The 19,140-nt window shown below is 36.8% G+C and overlaps 1 protein-coding gene across 1 annotated transcript; it reads right to left on the reverse strand.

Annotated features, from left to right (window-relative positions):
- Nucleotides 1–2,327: 2,327 nt before the first annotated feature.
- Nucleotides 2,328–18,906, reverse strand: CUNH6orf58 (chromosome unknown C6orf58 homolog). Its single transcript, XM_017533315.2, has 6 exons — nucleotides 18,568–18,906; nucleotides 17,292–17,378; nucleotides 15,631–15,815; nucleotides 14,796–14,896; nucleotides 3,801–4,039; nucleotides 2,328–2,579 (listed from the first exon to the last, which is right to left on the reverse strand). Exons 1-6 carry the CDS (start codon nucleotides 18,866–18,868, stop codon nucleotides 2,500–2,502), a joined length of 993 nt encoding a protein of 330 aa, XP_017388804.1. The 5' UTR covers nucleotides 18,869–18,906; the 3' UTR covers nucleotides 2,328–2,499.
- Between the last annotated feature and the right edge of the window lie 234 nt (nucleotides 18,907–19,140).

Below are 19,140 nucleotides of genomic sequence, written 5' to 3' on the forward strand. Positions count from 1 at the left end.
ACATAGGTGAAAGCTGCTTTAACACCAATGGGTGGCACCCTGTTGAGGTCATCAAGACTTGTGAATACAAGGACAGAGGAAAGAAAGAGGAATGTCTCATTTTCCCTCTCTCATGTGCCCTGGGTATTTGCTAGGAAGAGAAAGGAACCAGGGAACCAGGGACACCTGCTCCCCTCTGTCTAGATGAGTAGCTATTCACTCATCTTTAGTCTGTACCCCTTTTGAATGCATCCTGAACCTCTGGGACTCCTCTGAAAAAAATCCTTCTTTTTTTCCTTTATTTTCATCTATCCCTTTCACTGATAGGTAATTGTGTTTCCAAACTACAGGACACTGCCCTCAGATGCATCCTTCAAAATGGGAAGAGTTAATTTCCCAAACCTTAAACTGGTTGGCTTAGAATTGGGCTCAGGGGAAGGGAACCCAGAAGCCTAACATGCTAACGAAAATGTAAAAAGCTTTTTGTTTTTTTTTTGTTTTGTTTTGTTTTTTTACCAGTCAGGCTTTTGGCCTCCCTCTCCCTGTGCAAACTGGTGAAAGGCCTCAGGATTTTTGAGCTGTCCTTAATCCTCCCTTCTTCTGTTTGGATATATGTTTTCTAATATCCAGTTTGTCTCTTCTCACCTCAGGCTATCAAACTCCAAACGATCATGCAACCAGAGCCTTGGTCCATGGCTCCTTTTGCCAAGAACCCACAGATAGGCCTCTGAGGGAGCTCTGACTGCCATTTCCCCAAAATAATGCCCCCTGTCAGCAGGAAGCAGTGAAGATCAGCCTTCATCCTTATCCTTATTCTTATACTAAGGGCAGTTAGATGTCCTTCTTTAGTTGAGGGGTAACTGTACTTTTTTAGAGGGGGGGATGATAGAGATAGGAGGAAGCCAAGGGTCCCCCATTCAAGTGCTGCCCTTAAACCTAAAACAACCCAAAGGCTGAAAAACCAGACTGCTGGTCTTGGAGAATCTCCGATTCAATCGGCCTGCGCACCAAGGGGATGGGATGGAGCCTTGGGAAGTTCGTGCTGTTTGCAGAGGGTAGGAGTCTGGCCTCCCTTGTTCCAGTGTGGTAACCTGGGATTTAATCTGTGAGATGGGGGTCTGTTAACAGGAACCCCTATCACTTTCCTTTTTTTGAGTTTTTGCCTTTTTGCCCAATAAATTTCATCGCTCCTCCCTCTTCAAAGTGTCTGCAAGCCTAATCTTTCCTGGTCATGTGACAGGAACCCAGTTTTTTTCCTACAACACTAGCCACCTACTATTTATGCTTTTATTGACTCCCCAAAATAATCTAGCAATGTAGGTTTTATAGTCTTCATTTTAATAATAAGTAAACTGAATCACAGACAGTGCTAGAGAAATTGTCCAAGCTCAACTCAACTGGCAAACCAGAGTTGAGATATTTTGTTTTTGTTTTTGAGACAGAGTCATCCTTTTGCCCAGGATGGAGTGCAGTGGTACAATCTCAGCTCACTGCAATCTCTGCCTCCTGTGCTCAAGTGATTCTCCTGCCTCAGCCTCCCAAGTGGCCAGGATTACAAGCACATGCCAGCATGCCTGGCTAATTTTTGTATTTTTAGTAGAGATGAAGTTTCACCATGTTGGCCAGGCTGGTCTCGAACTCCTGACCTCAAGTGATCCACCCACCTCGGCCTCCCAAAGTGCTGAGATTATAGGTATCAGCTACCACGCCCAGCCATTGCTGAGATTTAATCTACATCTTTCCTACTCCAGTACTGGTATTCAAACCAATTTGTTTGGACAAATTCCAATACTGGACAAATTCAAACCAATTCTCCAATTTCATTTCCCAATAGTTAGTGGGTAGATTTAGTCTGCGGATGAGACCCTGGGAAAATCTTTATATGAAAGCTTCATGTCAGCTCTGGAAATCACCACCTCCTGGCCAATGTATTCTTATTAATTATGTATTTTACATATAATGAATTCATTACCAAGCGTGCGTGAAAGGAAAGAAACTCTGCTGTATAATTGCTATAAGCTAGCGGTCAGCAAAAACACAGAAAAAAACTGACACATGAGTTAGTGTATTCTATTTTCCAGTTCTGTTTTATGAATTTTAAAAATTTAAACTGCCTGTCAGTATTTTATTTCAAAATGATCTGGATTTTGGTTATAAATCAGCAACATATTTCAGTCTAAATGTCATGAAATTTGAAAACAGGATAACAACAACAAAAAAGCTACATAAGTTTAATATGTTTGTTAATTTCTCAGTTATTTATTGGTAGCAAAATGCAATCTCCTTTTATCTTAAACATTTTATTTATTAATGAATTTAAAAATCGTGAGCAAAATAATCATTGTTTCAATTTGAATGCAATTAAGTTTTTAATGCATGTGCAAGATCTTAACAAGCATAAATCAAAAATAATAAAACTACATGGTCACGATTACATTAATTTTTCAAAATTACTGTGTCAATTTAGAGTTTTTCATTTTTAATTCATTAATCATTTCCTGAAGTTTCAAATTAAATGTTTCAGGAGTTATTTCCATAATCTCTAGAGCTAGATTCCAAGGGACCGCTATATTCACTAGGTTTTTCTGTACAAAGATAACCTGTAAAAGATACAAAATTATTATTTGTAAACTCTTGAAAAATTTGTTAAGTACCTTTTGGCAATATATGGTTCATAACTTTATTTTATTTCTACTAATGTAGTGGTAAAATCATAAATTATACAAAGAAAAGTAAACATGGCATGTCATTCATTGCATTATTGGTAATACCATTTGGCAATATCGGACTTATCAACTTTATTACATGTTTTTTTCTATGAATTTGGGGGTAAAATAATAAATTATGCAAGAAAAAATATATGAAATGTCATTGTTATATTTTTGGCAATAGCTAATAATAACACTATACATCTATTAAACAGAATGAGTTGGATCAACTCATTTTAAGAAAAAGGCTGCCCCCAAAATTTTCACAGAATGAAGGAGACTTGGTCTGCTGCTCGTTGTGTGAAGGAAAGCTGCCTACTGACAGAGAATGCTGTACTAGCACCAAAGGAAAAACTTCAATTGCATGAAGTCTATACATGTTTAGATGTTTTTGTTACTCTCACTGATTCAGAGGTTTTTAAAAATATAGATTTAATTTATTCATGCTTCATTTGCTCCATTTATATCTTTCAGACTTGATGTTTTTGCTTTGAAAAATACTAATAGAATAATTATGTTTTAAGTTTGGCTCAATGGTTCAGTGCATGTATGGCAAATAGGAATGATATGGTCATTTTCAAAGTGGTTGATAAAGAATCCTCTGTTTTTTTCACTCACTAGAAGATCTAGCATTTGAAGGTTGGAAATAAAAGCCTTCTTCCATGACTAATAGTATTGAATGAAGGGAACTCAGGTAAGCCAAATTGCTAGTAATTCCATTAATCACGGCAGGTTTTCTTTTGAAATGTCTTCATTTTCTTTAAATTTAAGAGCAGAAAAGAAGGATTTTACTTTAAAAAAAAATCTGATGAGTAAAATAAGGAATATATATGGGTGTGTAGAACAAAAAAAAAAGTGTTTCAGTTGGTTTGCCAACTTCAAGTTCAACATGGACTCCAGATGAAGGGACAGGCCATGAGTAAGAAGATTAAAATGTATGCTCATTAAGTGGTTCTATATATCAAGAGTGATTATTGCTAAAGAAATACAATAGATACTCACAGGAAATTATAACTTTAGAGTGCTGTAATGTATATATCACTGATTTGTTATTTCTTCCTATATTTTTCAACATAATACTGATTTTGAAAAGTATCTTTTTAAGATTCTTACCTGTAGATTTATCCATATTGCCAAGCATATTTAGAAGAAACAGGACTACATTCTGAAAAGTAGTAAAGTCACTGATGAAAGGGGCTACATCAGCAGTAACAAGAATTCGTGGTGGCAGGCCCTTCTGGAAGTTATATGTTCTAATCAAGGTTGTGGGAAAGTGGGCTGCAGCTATATATCCCACAGCCACTACCCAACTTCTCTCAAAATGTGCTTCTGTTTTAGAATAATAATCATATCTAAAAGACAAATGGAAAAGTATTTAATTACATTTAGTCACCTCAGAATTTCAACCTCATTGCCTTCGGAAAAAATTGGTTCTTGCCAAAAAACTGAATTCATAATTTTATAATTTAGAAAATAGGTTTGATAATGTGATGACTTTATTCCATCCCTCAGGAGATGTGAAGATGGCTTATTAAAATTCTAATTCTAGGGAGAATCGTCTCATAAATTGTTTACATTTTATATTGCATTTTATTTTCTTTCATTAGGCACATTATATTTGAATATCACCTAATAACCAAAAGTAAGGCCATTTTTAAATCATAGTCTCTGGCAATGTAGAGATAAATATCGAAGGTCTAAGACAAAATTTTTGCTAGACTCAAATATCTTTTGTGAAACTGTCGATTTCTTGAAGTCAGGAGATTCTAGAAACAGGGCATTCTAGAAAAGCAGATGTCTGATTTTTACTATCTAATTTCTAAATAATTGGAATTTTTCTACCACTGGGAGCCTCTGGTAGAAAAAAGCCTCTGTAATTGTTAGAAAAAGACTATAATTATTAGAAAAGCCTCTGTAACTATTTGTCCCCATAATAGGTGAGAAAGTTTAGTTTCTCCTAAGAAATGGGGACAAGTAATTACAGTAGAAAGATTAAAGGTATATTCAGTAGTTTTATAACTATAAAATTCATGTCTTCTGTTTCTATCAGCTGTCTAAGCATGCTAAACAACCTGTAATTTTGCAAACAGACTTGTTCTTCCTGAGACATTGTATATTCACCATATGGTTCATCAGGAACATTCTGTTTTAAGTCTCATCATAGTTACCTTCTTCACAAAAGTTTCCAGCCCACCTGAGGTGGAATCTACCACTTTCTTCTCTTCTATATTCCCATAAAACCATATCATCCACATAGCTGAAGATTTGCTCTCTAGTTATATTCTAGTATGATGTCTAGAAATTAGATTATCTGATTTTATTTTGACAGCAACATAGAAGGGATCCATTAAACAGAAGGTGCTTGCATTATGCCTGTCAAAATTAAACTATAACATAACCCAGATAATACTTGCTGTCTGTTTGACTCACATGCTTGTGGGATCCTCCCTGCCCTATACTTGAAAGTGGTACGGTGGGCAGAGTTGGATTGTTGATGACAGAAGTATTTGGTCTGGATTCAATGCCCCTTAATACATTATAGTCACCTACCAAACAAAGCTGAAAGGAAATGTGAAGTCATAAAGATTCTGAGCAATGGCCACAGAGCCCTAGTAATGGTGTATTTTTAAACAAATTTCAAGTGAGTCAGAATCACTGGGAAAGGAGAAAAGAGATGAGGGCACCAGTTCAATACACAGAAATCACAAGAGCAGTGAAGAAATTCAATAGGAACCTCTTTAAATGCATCAGCTGAATGATTTGTTGGTCAGTTCACCTAACAATCAGATAGAATGTGGTCACTAAAAAAGAATTAAAGTACATTTGAAATGGTTCACATAAAGTTGAAATGCAGGTATACATAAGTCAGTCAATCCAAGGATCCACAGCCACAGGATTTTATATGAGTATATGCAGGCTACAAAATATTCAGTATTGTCTCAATTAAATACTCCTTAATATGTATTTGCCTAAAGAAAGTAACAGATGAGCTTTTAGGGTTGGTTCACAGCATGTAACAGACTGCAACCATGGCCCCAGTTCTTCACCAATCCCTACAACTCTGTCTTCTGCCATGTAACTTCGAGTACTGGTTCTTCCTACATTGGGCGATAGGCAGAAATTCCCACTTCTGATTCAGTCATGCAACTTGACTTGGAAAATGCAATATTAACTATTTTGACATAGCATAAACTTAAAATGCATTTTTCACAATTTGGTTTTTCTTTCTTGCAATTCTGCCATCACTGTGGGAAACTCCTAGGTTTGTCTCATGTAGAATGAGATGTGGAACAGTGCTGAGCTTCCCCAGTCATCCCTGCTGGAGCCAATCAAAATCAACCAACATGAGAGTGAACCCATGAAAGATCAGCAGAGCTGCTTAGCTAAACCGCAGACACCTGAGCAATAAACACAGTTGTATGACACTGAGGTTCAGTGATTTTTGATTGGGGTGCTTTCTTTCAAACAAAGCTAACTTAACTCAGGGCCACACACATAGTAGATTGCAGGGCCCTGCCTTAAACCCTGGCAATGTGCCTTTAAGCCCATGTTCTTTACTACTCCTCTCTACTGCTTTTTGTCATGGTGATAACAGTTACTTTATATTGAATATTTCTCATTTGCCAGTAGTACATTAAGCATAACTTATAGATTTCTTAATTAATCCTCAAAATTGCCTTATGTGGCATGTACTATTGTTATTGCTATTTTAAAAATAAGAAAATTGAGTTTCTCCCTGTTTGAATTCCTAGGTCAAATGAGCCAGTATTTCAAACTCAGGTCTGTGGAACTTCAAAGCAAAACATCTTAATTTGTATATTATTATTTTATTTCAAGGAACAATCATTAGCCTTGAGTCTTTTAATATGAATTGATAGACCTGACAAACCAGAGACCTGATAAACAGGTAGATTAACAAATCAGAACACATAAGCAGGCATTTGAAATCTTCCATAATAATCATATTAAAAGATGTACCTTTCACCAATATAAAGCTTTGAAAATATTCAAATTGTCTGAGGAATTTTTATCAAACTTTCAGTGAGGTGAATTAATAGAAAACATGTAATTTTGGCTTTCTTAATAGTGTGTCTATATATAAATATATCCATAACACACATTATATTCTGAACTGATCCCAATTAAAGAGACAATAGAAGGAAATTTTTAGGTAAAAGAGTTTTTTAGTAAAAATGCTGCTTTTAACAAATACTTGTACTTTTGCAACCTACGATGTCGCCTTTAAAATGACACAAGAAGCGCCGGGCGCGGTGGCTCAAGCCTGTAATCCCAGCACTTTGGGAGGCCGAGGCGGGTGGATCACGAGGTCAAGAGATCGAGACCATCCTGGTCAACATGGTGAAACCCCGTCTCTACTAAAAATACGAAAAATTAGCTGGGCATGGTGGTGCGTGCCTGTAATCCCAGCTACTCAGGAGGCTGAGGCAGGAGAATTGCCTGAACCCAGGAGGCAGAGGTTGCAGTGAGCCGAGATCACGCCATTGCACTCCAGCCTGGGTAACATGAGTGAAACTCCGTCTCAAAAAAAAAAAAAAAAAATAAAATAAAATAAAATAAAATAAAATAAAATGACACAAGAAATAAACTCAGAACTTGTGGGGAGCAACAAGGTTTTAGAAGCTGAAAATCAAAAAGAACTAGTTGAAAAGATTTAATAGAATCCAGAAAACTAAATTCTAAGCAACGAGAAAGGAAAATAGAAAAATAATGCTGATATAATTTGTAGAATTCTCCTCGATTTAAGTCTCAGTAATACCCGCTGGGAGAAAGGAGATTGCTAAAATCAAGGAGACTAAAAGCCTTTAAAGAAGCAATCGTATATAAAGATGTCTTCCCAGATTTCAAATAGTAGATAACTGGCACTCCTCGCCCTGAAAAGGGTAGAACAGAGGGTCCTTGAACTGTGTGAACTAATCATGGTTGAAGGTAGGAATACCACCTTGGAAACGGGATATAAATGAAAATGATATACAAAGACACCCTCCTCTTGCTTTTTCCTTCTCTTCTGACTTCAATAATACTGGTAGCCAGGTCTTCACTTTTGAAGCAGGTGACTGAAAGTGTCTCTTCTGGAAACTGGGTGGGCTCAAGAGAAAAGACTTAAAGTTATTGGAACCATACTGTTGGGACAGCCAAATGCCTAGCCAGATAAAATGGGGTGGCCCAGAGAATCCCTAACCCACCCCACAAGTGTTCATATCAGCTGCTTTTGTGCGGATGAGGAAACCTGCCCAGGCCCTTGTCTGAGCATTTCCCCAAGTGCACTGGGGGGACGGGGTGAAGCCACAGGAAATTTGCACCTTGCACAGGGGAGGAGCCTGCTTTTTTCAGCTGGAGTATTGGCCCGGTGTTCAAACTGCGAAGTGGGAAACCTGCCAGCAGGACTCTCTCTTGGTTTGCTGAGAGTTATTTTTCCTTTTTGACCCATAAGTTCCATTCCCCTCACCCTTCGAAGTGTCTGTGTGCTTGACTTTTCCTTGTCGTGTGACAAGAACCCGTTTTTTTCCTACAACAGTGTCAATAGTTAAAAGATTACCTAAACAACCCAGCAAGATTACTCTAGAGGTATGTTTTTAGTAGAAAACTTCCACTCACGCAGTCAGATCTTCTAAGTGATTCTTTTTAAATATGAGCAGACACTCTACTATTACTAGATAGCTGAGGAAAACCTATAATGTGAATCGGAGACATCAAAACAAACAGACCTCTAGCAAGCCCCAGAAGCACCAAGTAACCAAGCAAAGGTCCTTTCCAGGGCTCATTGTGCACATTGATTTCTTACAGCAGCTGGGGTTGTGAGTGAGTTCTTTCTTAGATTCATGTTGCAAGAACTTGTGTTTTAGTCTCTTTGAATTCACTGGAGCATTTTTTTTTTATCTGAACTACATTTAAAAGTCATGACAGAAACAGGAGTGGGTCCTATAGAGAGGCCTCAGGTATCTGACTGCGTCAGAGACTGGACTGTGTTCAGTAGATAGGTCTGGTTATCAAAAGATAGGAAATTATGGGTTCATCTGGATCCAAGGATTCTGGAACTCCTCTATCTGGAACTTCAGCCAATTTAATATTATAAAAAAGAAAGAAAAAAAACTATGGACCCAGAACCTATGCTTTTATAGAGAAATGGGTGCATTTTACCAAAAGTAATTTAGAATTACATTGGCCACAGTGAGGAAACTCCTTACAAAATGCAAACAGGTGCTTATCTTCATAGTTACAACAGCTACAGGGACAAACAAGACTTATTCATACCTATTTTAAAATTCAAACCAAGGGCTCCCAAACTAAAGAAACTTGTGCATTGAGATGTTTGCTTTTATCGTAAGCAGCCAAGACATTAGAAAAAAAAGTCTATGTTTATACCAGCCATCTGATGAATCCACTTCCTTTGTACTGTTTCCCCACTAAAAGAAACCACAAGGGCTTCACTTTTGGTATATTGATCAACGATTCCCTCAGACAGAAAAACTCTCTGAATGGTGGATTTTTGTGGGAGCGGGGGTTCAAATCAAATCTGAAAAGTCCTTGTTTTCAATCCTAACTGATACTTTGACCATTTTCAGAAAAAACATTTGTAAGAATTAGCCCTCTCTGTTTTTTCAGTTTGACCCTGCTTCTCCCATGTTGACTTCTCAGTCCACTGAAACCTTGCTTCTAAAACCCTTGCTCATTATATGCTCTGCCAATTCTGTTTACCCCTTTCTTACTGTGATAATCTTCACTGTTTGCCCCAAAACTCTTTCTTGGAAAAACAACCATTTATTGGTCTGTCATTCAATTGTGAAAAAAAGCTAACCTAAAAGATGAATTAGTCTGTGACTATAAGATTAGAAATTTCTGTGCTGAGTACAGGCATAAAAAAAATCTTGTCTAATAGAAAAAAAAATCACATCTATAAGGAAAATCTCAATTTGTAAAAGTGTCTCCTTCTCTACAACAGGAACAAAAGGAGGACTAGGTCCCTAGAAACTGTTACAATGGAGAAGGCATTGGTTTAAATCTACATAACAAGCCTTGCCTTTGTTTAAGGTACTCTTTCTGGCCATTGTGTCTTAACTGGGCCTTTACACTCTTATTTGTTGGTTTAGGAAAATGATGTTATTTAAACCTGAAGTCTAAGCTCTTTATCTCTGAGATGTAAATTTTCTACCTGGCCTTATGTAGGAGACATTTCTTTGGAAAAGCAAATTTAGACAGAGAGCTAAAGAAAAAAAATGAACTATTTGGAAACTTGTAAGTGAACATTTCTAAAGCTTTTATATTTCTTTCTCTCTCTCTCTCTCTCTCTCTCTCTCTCTCTCTCTCTCTCTCACACACACACACACACACACACACACACACACACACACAAAGGAGGGTTTTGGTTATATCAGCAGATAGCCTTGCTTCATTGGCCAGAAAAAGACAATTTTGGATCCAGATATTCTTTAATAAATTAATGAGCTTGTATTACTGTACCTGGCATGTGTCTAAAACTTTTAGAATAAAATCATAATGATATAGACAGGAGGCAGGGAAATATTGGCTAGAAGAGGGCAATTCCCCAGCAAAGTCCCCTACCATAAGCCTGGTCCCACGACCCTAAATGAGAACTTCACATCTCTGTTTTCCCACCCAAAAGTTGCTCTTCCTGAAATTACTCTGGCCCACCATGCCTCCCATTCTGTACCCATAAGAACCCCAAACTCCACTGGCAGAGGAGCAGAGTGGTGTAGTAGAGAAGAAGAGAAGAAGCATATGTACATTAAAAAGACAGTAGGATGGTCGAAGAGGAGTTGTTATCTTCCCACTCCATTTCCTTTCTAGCTCCCCATTTATCCCACTGAGAGCCGCTTCCATCACTCTATAAAATCTCTGCATTCACCATCCTTCAAGTCCATGTGACCTGATTCTTCCTGGACACTGGACAAGTACCTGGGTACCAGGAGGGCAGGATGTAAAAGGCTGACACCCTGACTCTCCACTGAGCTGGTTAACACTTACCCATCCACAAACAGTAACTACTAAAAGATCATCAATTGTAAGACACCCCTAGATGGTACCGTGGGGCCAGAGTCCAAAAACACTTGCCCCAGCCTCCAGGCCCAGAACTGGCTCACTTGCGTGCTCCCCATCCCACAGGGTATTTGAACATGGTGGCCAAATAAGCAAGCCACACCCCTGTCAAAAGTCCTGCAAAGGGATCCAGGGAACTCTCCCATCTCAATAAGATCTGTTTGCGTCTATATGTTTATGTATGTCTATATGTATAATATATATGTGATATTTTTCTACTTTCTTATGATAGTGCCAAAATTAAATTATAGAGGAGCTGTATTTAATTGACTTCAAGAAAAAAAGTGCTAGAGAGAGATCCAAAATAGCCGAATAGGAACAGCTCTGGAGTGCAGTTCCCAGTGAGAACAATGCAGAGGGTGAGTATCACTGCATTTCCAAATGAGTTTTTGCTGCCCAGAGACCAGGAGATTCCCAGGCTGAAAAGCACCATGAGTTTCCAGCACGGCTGTTTCAGCCAGTGCCACAGGTCTCTGCACAAAAACTCACACAAATCTGGGCAGCCATTTCAACTGGCACCTGGAAGGCTTGGGAGACAGAGCCACCCATTCAACTGAACAAAAGGGGACTGAAACAGGGAGCCAGGTGATCTGGCTCAATGGGTTCCACCCCCACAAAGACCAGCAATCTGAAATGCTCTGGATTGAGAGTTTCACAGCAAGTGCAGCTGGACCCAAAATGGTCCCATTACCAAAGCAATCGCCATTACTGAGGCAGACTGCCATTACCGAGGCAGTTCTAACTGTACCTCTGTAAACAAAACCACAATGAAGTTCACAGCAGCTGGGCAGAGCCCATGGCAGCTCAGCAACACCTCTACTGGCAGACTGTGACTAGATTATCTCCTTGCTGGGCAGGACATCTCTGAAAAAAGGCAGCAGCATGTCAGAAACTTATAAATAAAACCCCATCTTTCCAGGACAGAGCACCTGGGAAAAAAGGTGGTTATGAGTTCCTCTCTAGCAGACTTAAATGTACCTGCCCAGCAGCTGTGAATGGAACAATGGAGCTCCCAGCTTAACACTTAAGCTCTTATAAGGGACAGACTGTCTCCTGAAGCAGCTCCCCGACCCCCATATATCCAAAGAGACACCTCATAAAGGATAACTCAAGATGACATCTGGCAGGTACCATTCTGGGACAAAGATAACAGAAATAGAGACTGGCAGCAACCGTTACTGTTCTGCAGCCCCCACGGGTGATCCCCAGCCAAGCAGGGGCTGGCATGGACCTCCAGCAGTCCTGCAGCAGAGGGGACTAACTGTTAGAAGGAAAACTAAAAAACAAAAAGAAATAACTTCAACATCAACAAAAAGGACGTCCACTCAGAGACCCCATCAGAAAGTCACCAACTACAAAGACAACAGGTAGATAAATTTATGAAGATGGGAAGAAACCAGTGCAAAAAGGATGCAAACACCCAAAGCCAGAACGCATCTCTTCCTCCAAGGGATCACACTCATCACCAGCAAGGGAACAAAGCTGGATGGAAAATGAGTCTGATGAATTGACAGAAACAGGCTTCAGAAGGTAGTTAATAACAAACTTCTCTTGAGCTAAAAGAACATGTGCTAACCCAATACAAATAAACTAAGAATCTTGAAAAAAGGTTAGACAAAATGCTAATGAGAATAAACAGCTTAGATAAGAATATAAATGACTTGATGGAGCTGAAAAACACAACACGAGAACTTTGCGTCATATTCAGGTACATCTATCAAATGTAGATTAGGTCTTTTCACATGATCCCATATTTCTTAGAGGCTCTGTTCATTTCATTCTTTTTTCTCTAATCTTGCCTTCTCATTTTATTTCATTGAGTTGATTTTCAATCCCTGATATCCTATCTTCTGCTTGGTTGATTGGGCTATTGAAACTTGTGTGTGCTTCGCAAAGTTCTCGCTCCCTTTCCTTTTTTGCCCATGTTTCCTTTCTGTTCATATATGGCAATATAATATGATAGTCAATATTTCATAATCAATTACTTCTACATGGAACTTAACAGTATTACATATGTCATATTAAACCTAAATCTTTGCATGATCTTAGAGATATTGTGGTTCACCCTGTAAGAAAGTTCATTGATATTCCAAATACAATATCTAGTTCTTCCTATACAGCTAGGCTTTTAGACTCAAATATTCAGATTGCCTGTTTAAATCTAACAGTAGGCAAAACCTATAGTGAGAGTTTTATAGTTAAGCCAGAAATTGAATTTGAAAAACAAAAGGAAGATAATTCAACATTTTTAGGCAAATTTATAGCCCTAATCCTTTGGTTGCTAGTATCTTCTAACCATACAATGATTAAAAAATGAGGCCTTAGACAAATATTACTAATGCTCTCTACTGGTGACTCATAATGTACAAAGCATCTCACACAGGAGGCTGTCTATAGTGTCCCTCCAGAATATATTTTTATTTGTGGAAGATTTAACAGCCAACCATATATGCTGGCATATCCATGTCTCAATAATGGCAAAATAAGGAGCCACTGGCAATTAAGGGATTCTGAGGGTACTGCTGTCACTCCATAACTAATTGGAAACTGGATATTGGTCTGCAGCTCTTAATTTGAACTATGGAATAATATAGAGGAATTTACCGGCAGGTATAAATTCTTCTTAATAGGCATTGTTGGGTACAACAGTCCTCCCCTGGCTTTGCATAAATGTAAATGAGGTTATGGTTAGAAATACGTCTCACAGATTAGTTACTATAGCTGATTCTACTACAGAGGCTATAATTGTCCAGCAAACTTCTTTAGATTTTCTTGCTGAAGGTATATTAGGTAACTAGATTGCTTTGGACTACCTGCAGGGAGGAACATGTGTACTAGCTAACACCTCCTGCTGTACTTTTAAGTAAATTCATCTGGTAGGGTAGAAACTCAGTTGTAAGAAATCAACAAACAAGTTACTTGATTAAAACAAGTAGATTTTTCTTCTGGATTATTATTTATATGTTTGATTTAGGTTGATTCAATTCACAGAGGCTAAGGAGTACTCTTCAGTCTCTTAGTATTAGCCTCCTGATAGCCGTCATAATAATCTCCCTGATGCACCTTAACTTCCCCAAGTCTTAAATCCTTTTATGCAGCTATTCATTCTATGTGAAATGATCTCACTACAGTAAGAATCATGAAAATATAAAGAGAACATAAATAATCAGTCAACTGTCCTGGTGTTAAGAACTGTGAATTCCATACCAACACCAAATAAGTCCATTATGAAAGTGAAAGAGAGTGGTGTCAATGCCCAAGATTTGGTTGACCTCTTAAATTTGAAAGGCAGACCAAAAGGTGGGGAATTGTTAAATTAAGTTTGGCCTAAAATTGCGACAATATGTAACAAACTGCAGCTTAATGTAGTTTGTAAACAAACTGCAAACAAATTTAGGAGTATTTTCTTGTAACAAATATGAGTCTCAGCCAATCATGGCAGCTGAGCTTCAGCCAGTCACAGGCTGCCAACTAATCAAACCATGCCCATATAAGGCAAATTTCTCACCACACTATATCCAAATAAGGCAAACGTTGAGCTATAACCAATCAAGGTGTTCCTACATGTCACTTTCTTTTTCTGTCTTTAAATACTGCCTGCCCACATCACTGGGTAAAGCTCTCTGAACCTCTATTGGTTCAAGATGGTGCTGATTAATGAAACAATCAATGCTTAAGTGAATTCTGCTACATTTATCTTATCTACAATTGTTCTTGTAACAGTGTCTATCATTAAATAATAAGTCATCTACATATTTACATTTCATTTTGTTTTCTACAGTTAGGAAAATGTGTTGCATGTTGCTCGTTTTTTCATACATGGCTGTTTTTCTCAAAATTTTCCCCTTCATAAAATACTTTTTTTAGCCTGATCATGTTAAAATATTTACACATATTTACTATAATCTCCAATGGTTAGGCTTATTATTTAATATAAAGATTGATAAACACTCTAGAAGAAGAAAAATATACAAATAATGCCCAAAATTATTTAGCATATTAAATAGAGATACATTTGATACACATTCTTACCTGTCTTCAAAGCTTTTGATAGTATCTTCCAGGGTTGAAGTATGTGCAGTCCATAAGTACTTCAACAGATCATCAAACTTACTGAAAGGTGACTGCAAATGCTAAGATAAAGAAGTCAAATTTATTAATAATTGAGCAACTGTAACAATCCTTCTCCCTGAAATTTAGTCATGCTCAGATATATAATTTAGCAATATTCTACATAAAAGGAGAATTTTATTTCTAAGAAATAATATGTATATGGCCTTAATGCCTAACACTCTTTAAAGAACACAAAAGTATTCATTAGTTTTAATAATAGTACATGCATCTAGAAATATTGAACTTCAAGTATTTTCAGGGTCTATATTTTATAGTGATCAGAAAGTCTTTATTTTTTCCTACCAACATTGTTAAAATTACCATAAAATCTTGAGTAATAATATCTTGTTAAAATGTTTCATTAAATCTAAACTAATGCAATAATCTACTGAAGTGCAAATAAATATATTTTTCTTCATTAATTTTAGTCAAATTTCTTCCAATATCCTAGTCAGCATGAAGTTTCAATTAATCAGAATAGCCTACCATTCAGCAAAGTATGCTGTATGCTCACCACTTGTGTATAATATATTTGAGCCAAGAAGAATGGATAGATTTATGGTAACGCTATATTGAGGCAGTAGGTGTTAATGACTCATAACACTACTATAACAGATATTATTAATACAACATGCATAGCAATTTACATTTGCATACTAAGAAGGATATTATGTAATGCACAAATAATCCTAGAAAGAATTATATGACAAAATAAATTCTCTTCCCATCTCCTAAGAGTATTAAAAAAAAAAACCTGGTAAAAGGTGTTCCACTTGTTCATTGTCTCAGGGAAGGATGAATGACAGCTAGAAACATTATAACAAAACTTCCTCTGATTCTTGGGTGGGGGCAAAAGACTGACTTGGTCTGATGATATCCCCATTATACCAGAATCAACCGCAGCAAGAAAGGGCAATGAAGACAGAAAATAATTCAAATCTGTAAGAACAAAAGACTTATTGTTACCACAAGGACTAACAAATTTCAAAGAGGATATTTTGATAAAAGCTAAGCACTAGGGAAAAAAAATTGACCAAAAATCCCCCTAAGAATCAAATATATAACTTTGATTGTGTTTCTGTTAATAACCCTATAATCATAAATATATATTGGCTAAAGTAGTTGACTATGATGTTTTAATGGATTGCACAATATTCATTTTTCAAAGCATTAAGTAAAAATGGAAGAAAGCTATCAACTTTTCCACAGAACGGTACAAAACCTCCCATTACGGTTTTATTGTGAATTGTATTTGCATTTTTTTCTAAAATATTTTAACATGATTATAGCTTTGGTAAATGAATGTTTTCTATTATATATATATATATATATATATATATACACACACACACACATATATGTAAGTTTAATTTGTAACCATGATATCACTAAGTTTTTGTCTTATTTTATGCCTTTAAAGCAAAAATTTTAGATAAGTTTTGACAGTAGATCATTGGATAACTGGACTGATAATCAAGTAAGGCTATTTTTAAATTGTTTAAAAATTTGCCTATATATAACCTATTCCAGCAGGCTCAAACATTTTCACTAGTTGGATATTAGGCTTATGCAGATTTCCACTAGAAATCTGTGATGTCGAATATTTTATTCTAAACAGGCATTTGTGAATGGAGTCATATGCCCCAGTGTAGCAGGCTGATCCTCCAAACTACTAAACCAATCTAAGAATAACAAACTCTGATTTCTAGATCTTTGACCACTACTATTTGTGGGTCTTTGAAAGGAAAAATTAGGGGCAGTAAGAGGAAAATGCCTAAGGTTACATATGATGTGTGTCGTTCTGAAAAAGTAAAATTTAATGTGATCATGTTTCTAATTATTGAGAAATACCTCTAAGGATTTGTGGTATAAATTGGTTTCATTACTAAAGCATAAAATTTAATGAAAGAATTAGAAAATACCTTCTGGTTATTTTAGCATTAAGTATTTGATTAAAGCCTGAGATTACTGATTGGTATAATGAATTGCAGTAGGTATTAATCTCTGGCATATTTATGGGTTTCCATATTAAACACATCTGGTCTGAGCAAAATGGAAAAGCATCATTTGTCTTGGTGTCTTATTTCTCATCCTTCCTTATTCTGGAGATTCTTTGTCATTATTTGGACCTCCCACCTAATCGCCAGAGCTGGCCCCTCAAAGGCCATCGCTTTTATAGAACCTTATTTTAGTTCTGCTGTGAAAAGCTGGATATGTCCTAAGGAATCATTATTGACATTGTGGCTGTTAAATCCTATAATGTGACCTAGAGGCTGTAAGATATATGGTGAAATAGGTTCCCTTTTAAAAAAGGAACAGGATTGTTTTAGTTCTGTCTCTGTCCTTAAGATTTCAGGTTTGAATGCTTTCTTTCGGGAAAGGTTAATATCTACTTTGCCACTTAAACGAACATACCAGCCCACCAGCTGTCCACAGAGATGCACATAAGATCTCCAGATTCATAGCCACAGTTTGTCCTTCGGGTTGGATCAGCTAATCTCCCTAGAGAAGAGAGGATGCACAGTTGTATTTATTATACATATTTTGAAACTGGCTATAACTGTTGCTTAACCAGATAAATATTTTTTGTAGATAGAAAAGCATTTATTTCTGAATGATATGTTTGTATTCCCATCACTCCTTTTTATCTTTTATTTTTTAGATCCCAATCAATTTCTTTTCTTTAACACCACCACGGTTTTCTACTTTGAATTATAGGTCCAAAATATTGTTTTCTTTGTAAGGATTTTCTCTTCCACTTCACCCTCTACCTCCTGATCAAACTATGAAATGATATGCATACAGATGAAAAGAGATGGTCAAGCATCAAAACAAACCACTGATCCACCACTTACTAGCTTGGCTTTATCTAAATAGCCTCTAATGCCTTTGTTTTCTCATCTATGACATGGGGATAATGATATTAACTACATTATAAGGTTGTGATGTGAAGTGAGAAAAAGCACCAAAAGTGTTTCACCTATAATATGCATTATGTAAATATTAGAAAATAATCATTTTCTTGCCAAATGAAATTGTTCTTTTCTTAATCTCTCTCACACAATAATTTCTTTGTTGTCTGTGTTATTGGTATGGAGTAGACGGGCAACTCTTTCTCATGAGCTTCTATCAACCAGAACAAAAGTGTCTTTCAATTCATGCATATTTTATCCCAAAATGTAACTTGTCTATACACTGTAAAGTACCTTATTTCCAAGAGGAAGCAATCATTTGCAGAGAAAGATCCTCATGAACAATGTGATGCTTCTTTATAACCTCATATCCATAGTCATAATTAGAACTTGAAGAAATTCAAACTAATTTGACATCCCTTTGTATATCTCCTTGACGGTTCTATTTATCTCATTCCTTAGAAAGGAGTGTGGCACTTAGTAGAATTTCAATAAATATTTGTAAAATGCCAAGAGAAGAGATGTGACGTCTTTCACAGTTGATAACTATGCCTTGTGCCTCAACGAAGTTTCTAATAGTAACACACAACCCACAAAAAAAAAAAGGATTTGTGAAGAAGGAGAAGAAAATGTAGGAAAACAGTGATTATAAGGGAAAAGAGAGCAACATAAAGAATCAATTTTTACAAACATGGTAGGGTATATACAGAGTCTTATTTCCCAAATACTTCACAGATCTATTGGTAAATGATTACAATGAAAACAAGAGTCATTCTTACCTGTCCTATATTGCCAGCCATACTGCAGAGGCAATCCCCATAAAATATTTTGTTCATTTTCTGGTGCAAACTTTGCAAAATACCTGGCTGTCTGGTTCAATAGGATTTTATACATCCCCATTCTCTCAAGGTATACCCAGGGATTAATAATGTACATACTGTTCTCTACCCTGTAGTCACTGAGCTGACCAGGACTCTCCTTCCACAGAGGGGGCTCTAAATCTGAGAGACTGGAAGGCCCTGCTAAAGAAACAGAAAAGCAACCAACTAGTACACAAACCCAGAAAGGAAGAAAAGCCATTGTGCCAGACCTGGGGATTGAGATTGTGCCAGGGTTTTTATTGGAGAACGGAAGAGGAAGTCATGATATTTGCTTACCTCACAGCTTATCAACACTTTGCATTTTTTTTTTCTTGGATATGGTGAAAATGTAGAGGAAATTGATGTATTAGTAAACATTTAGGATAATTAAACTTTCCAGCCTCTTCTGTGTCAGAATACTAGGTCAGAACCTAAATACAAGGTTAGGCTCATTTATAATGTATTAAATAAAACTATTTATAAACAAAAACC

Source organism: Cebus imitator, unplaced genomic scaffold, assembly GCF_001604975.1.
Source record: "Cebus imitator isolate Cc_AM_T3 unplaced genomic scaffold, Cebus_imitator-1.0 Scaffold81, whole genome shotgun sequence".
NCBI classification, from domain to species: Eukaryota; Metazoa; Chordata; class Mammalia; order Primates; family Cebidae; genus Cebus; species Cebus imitator.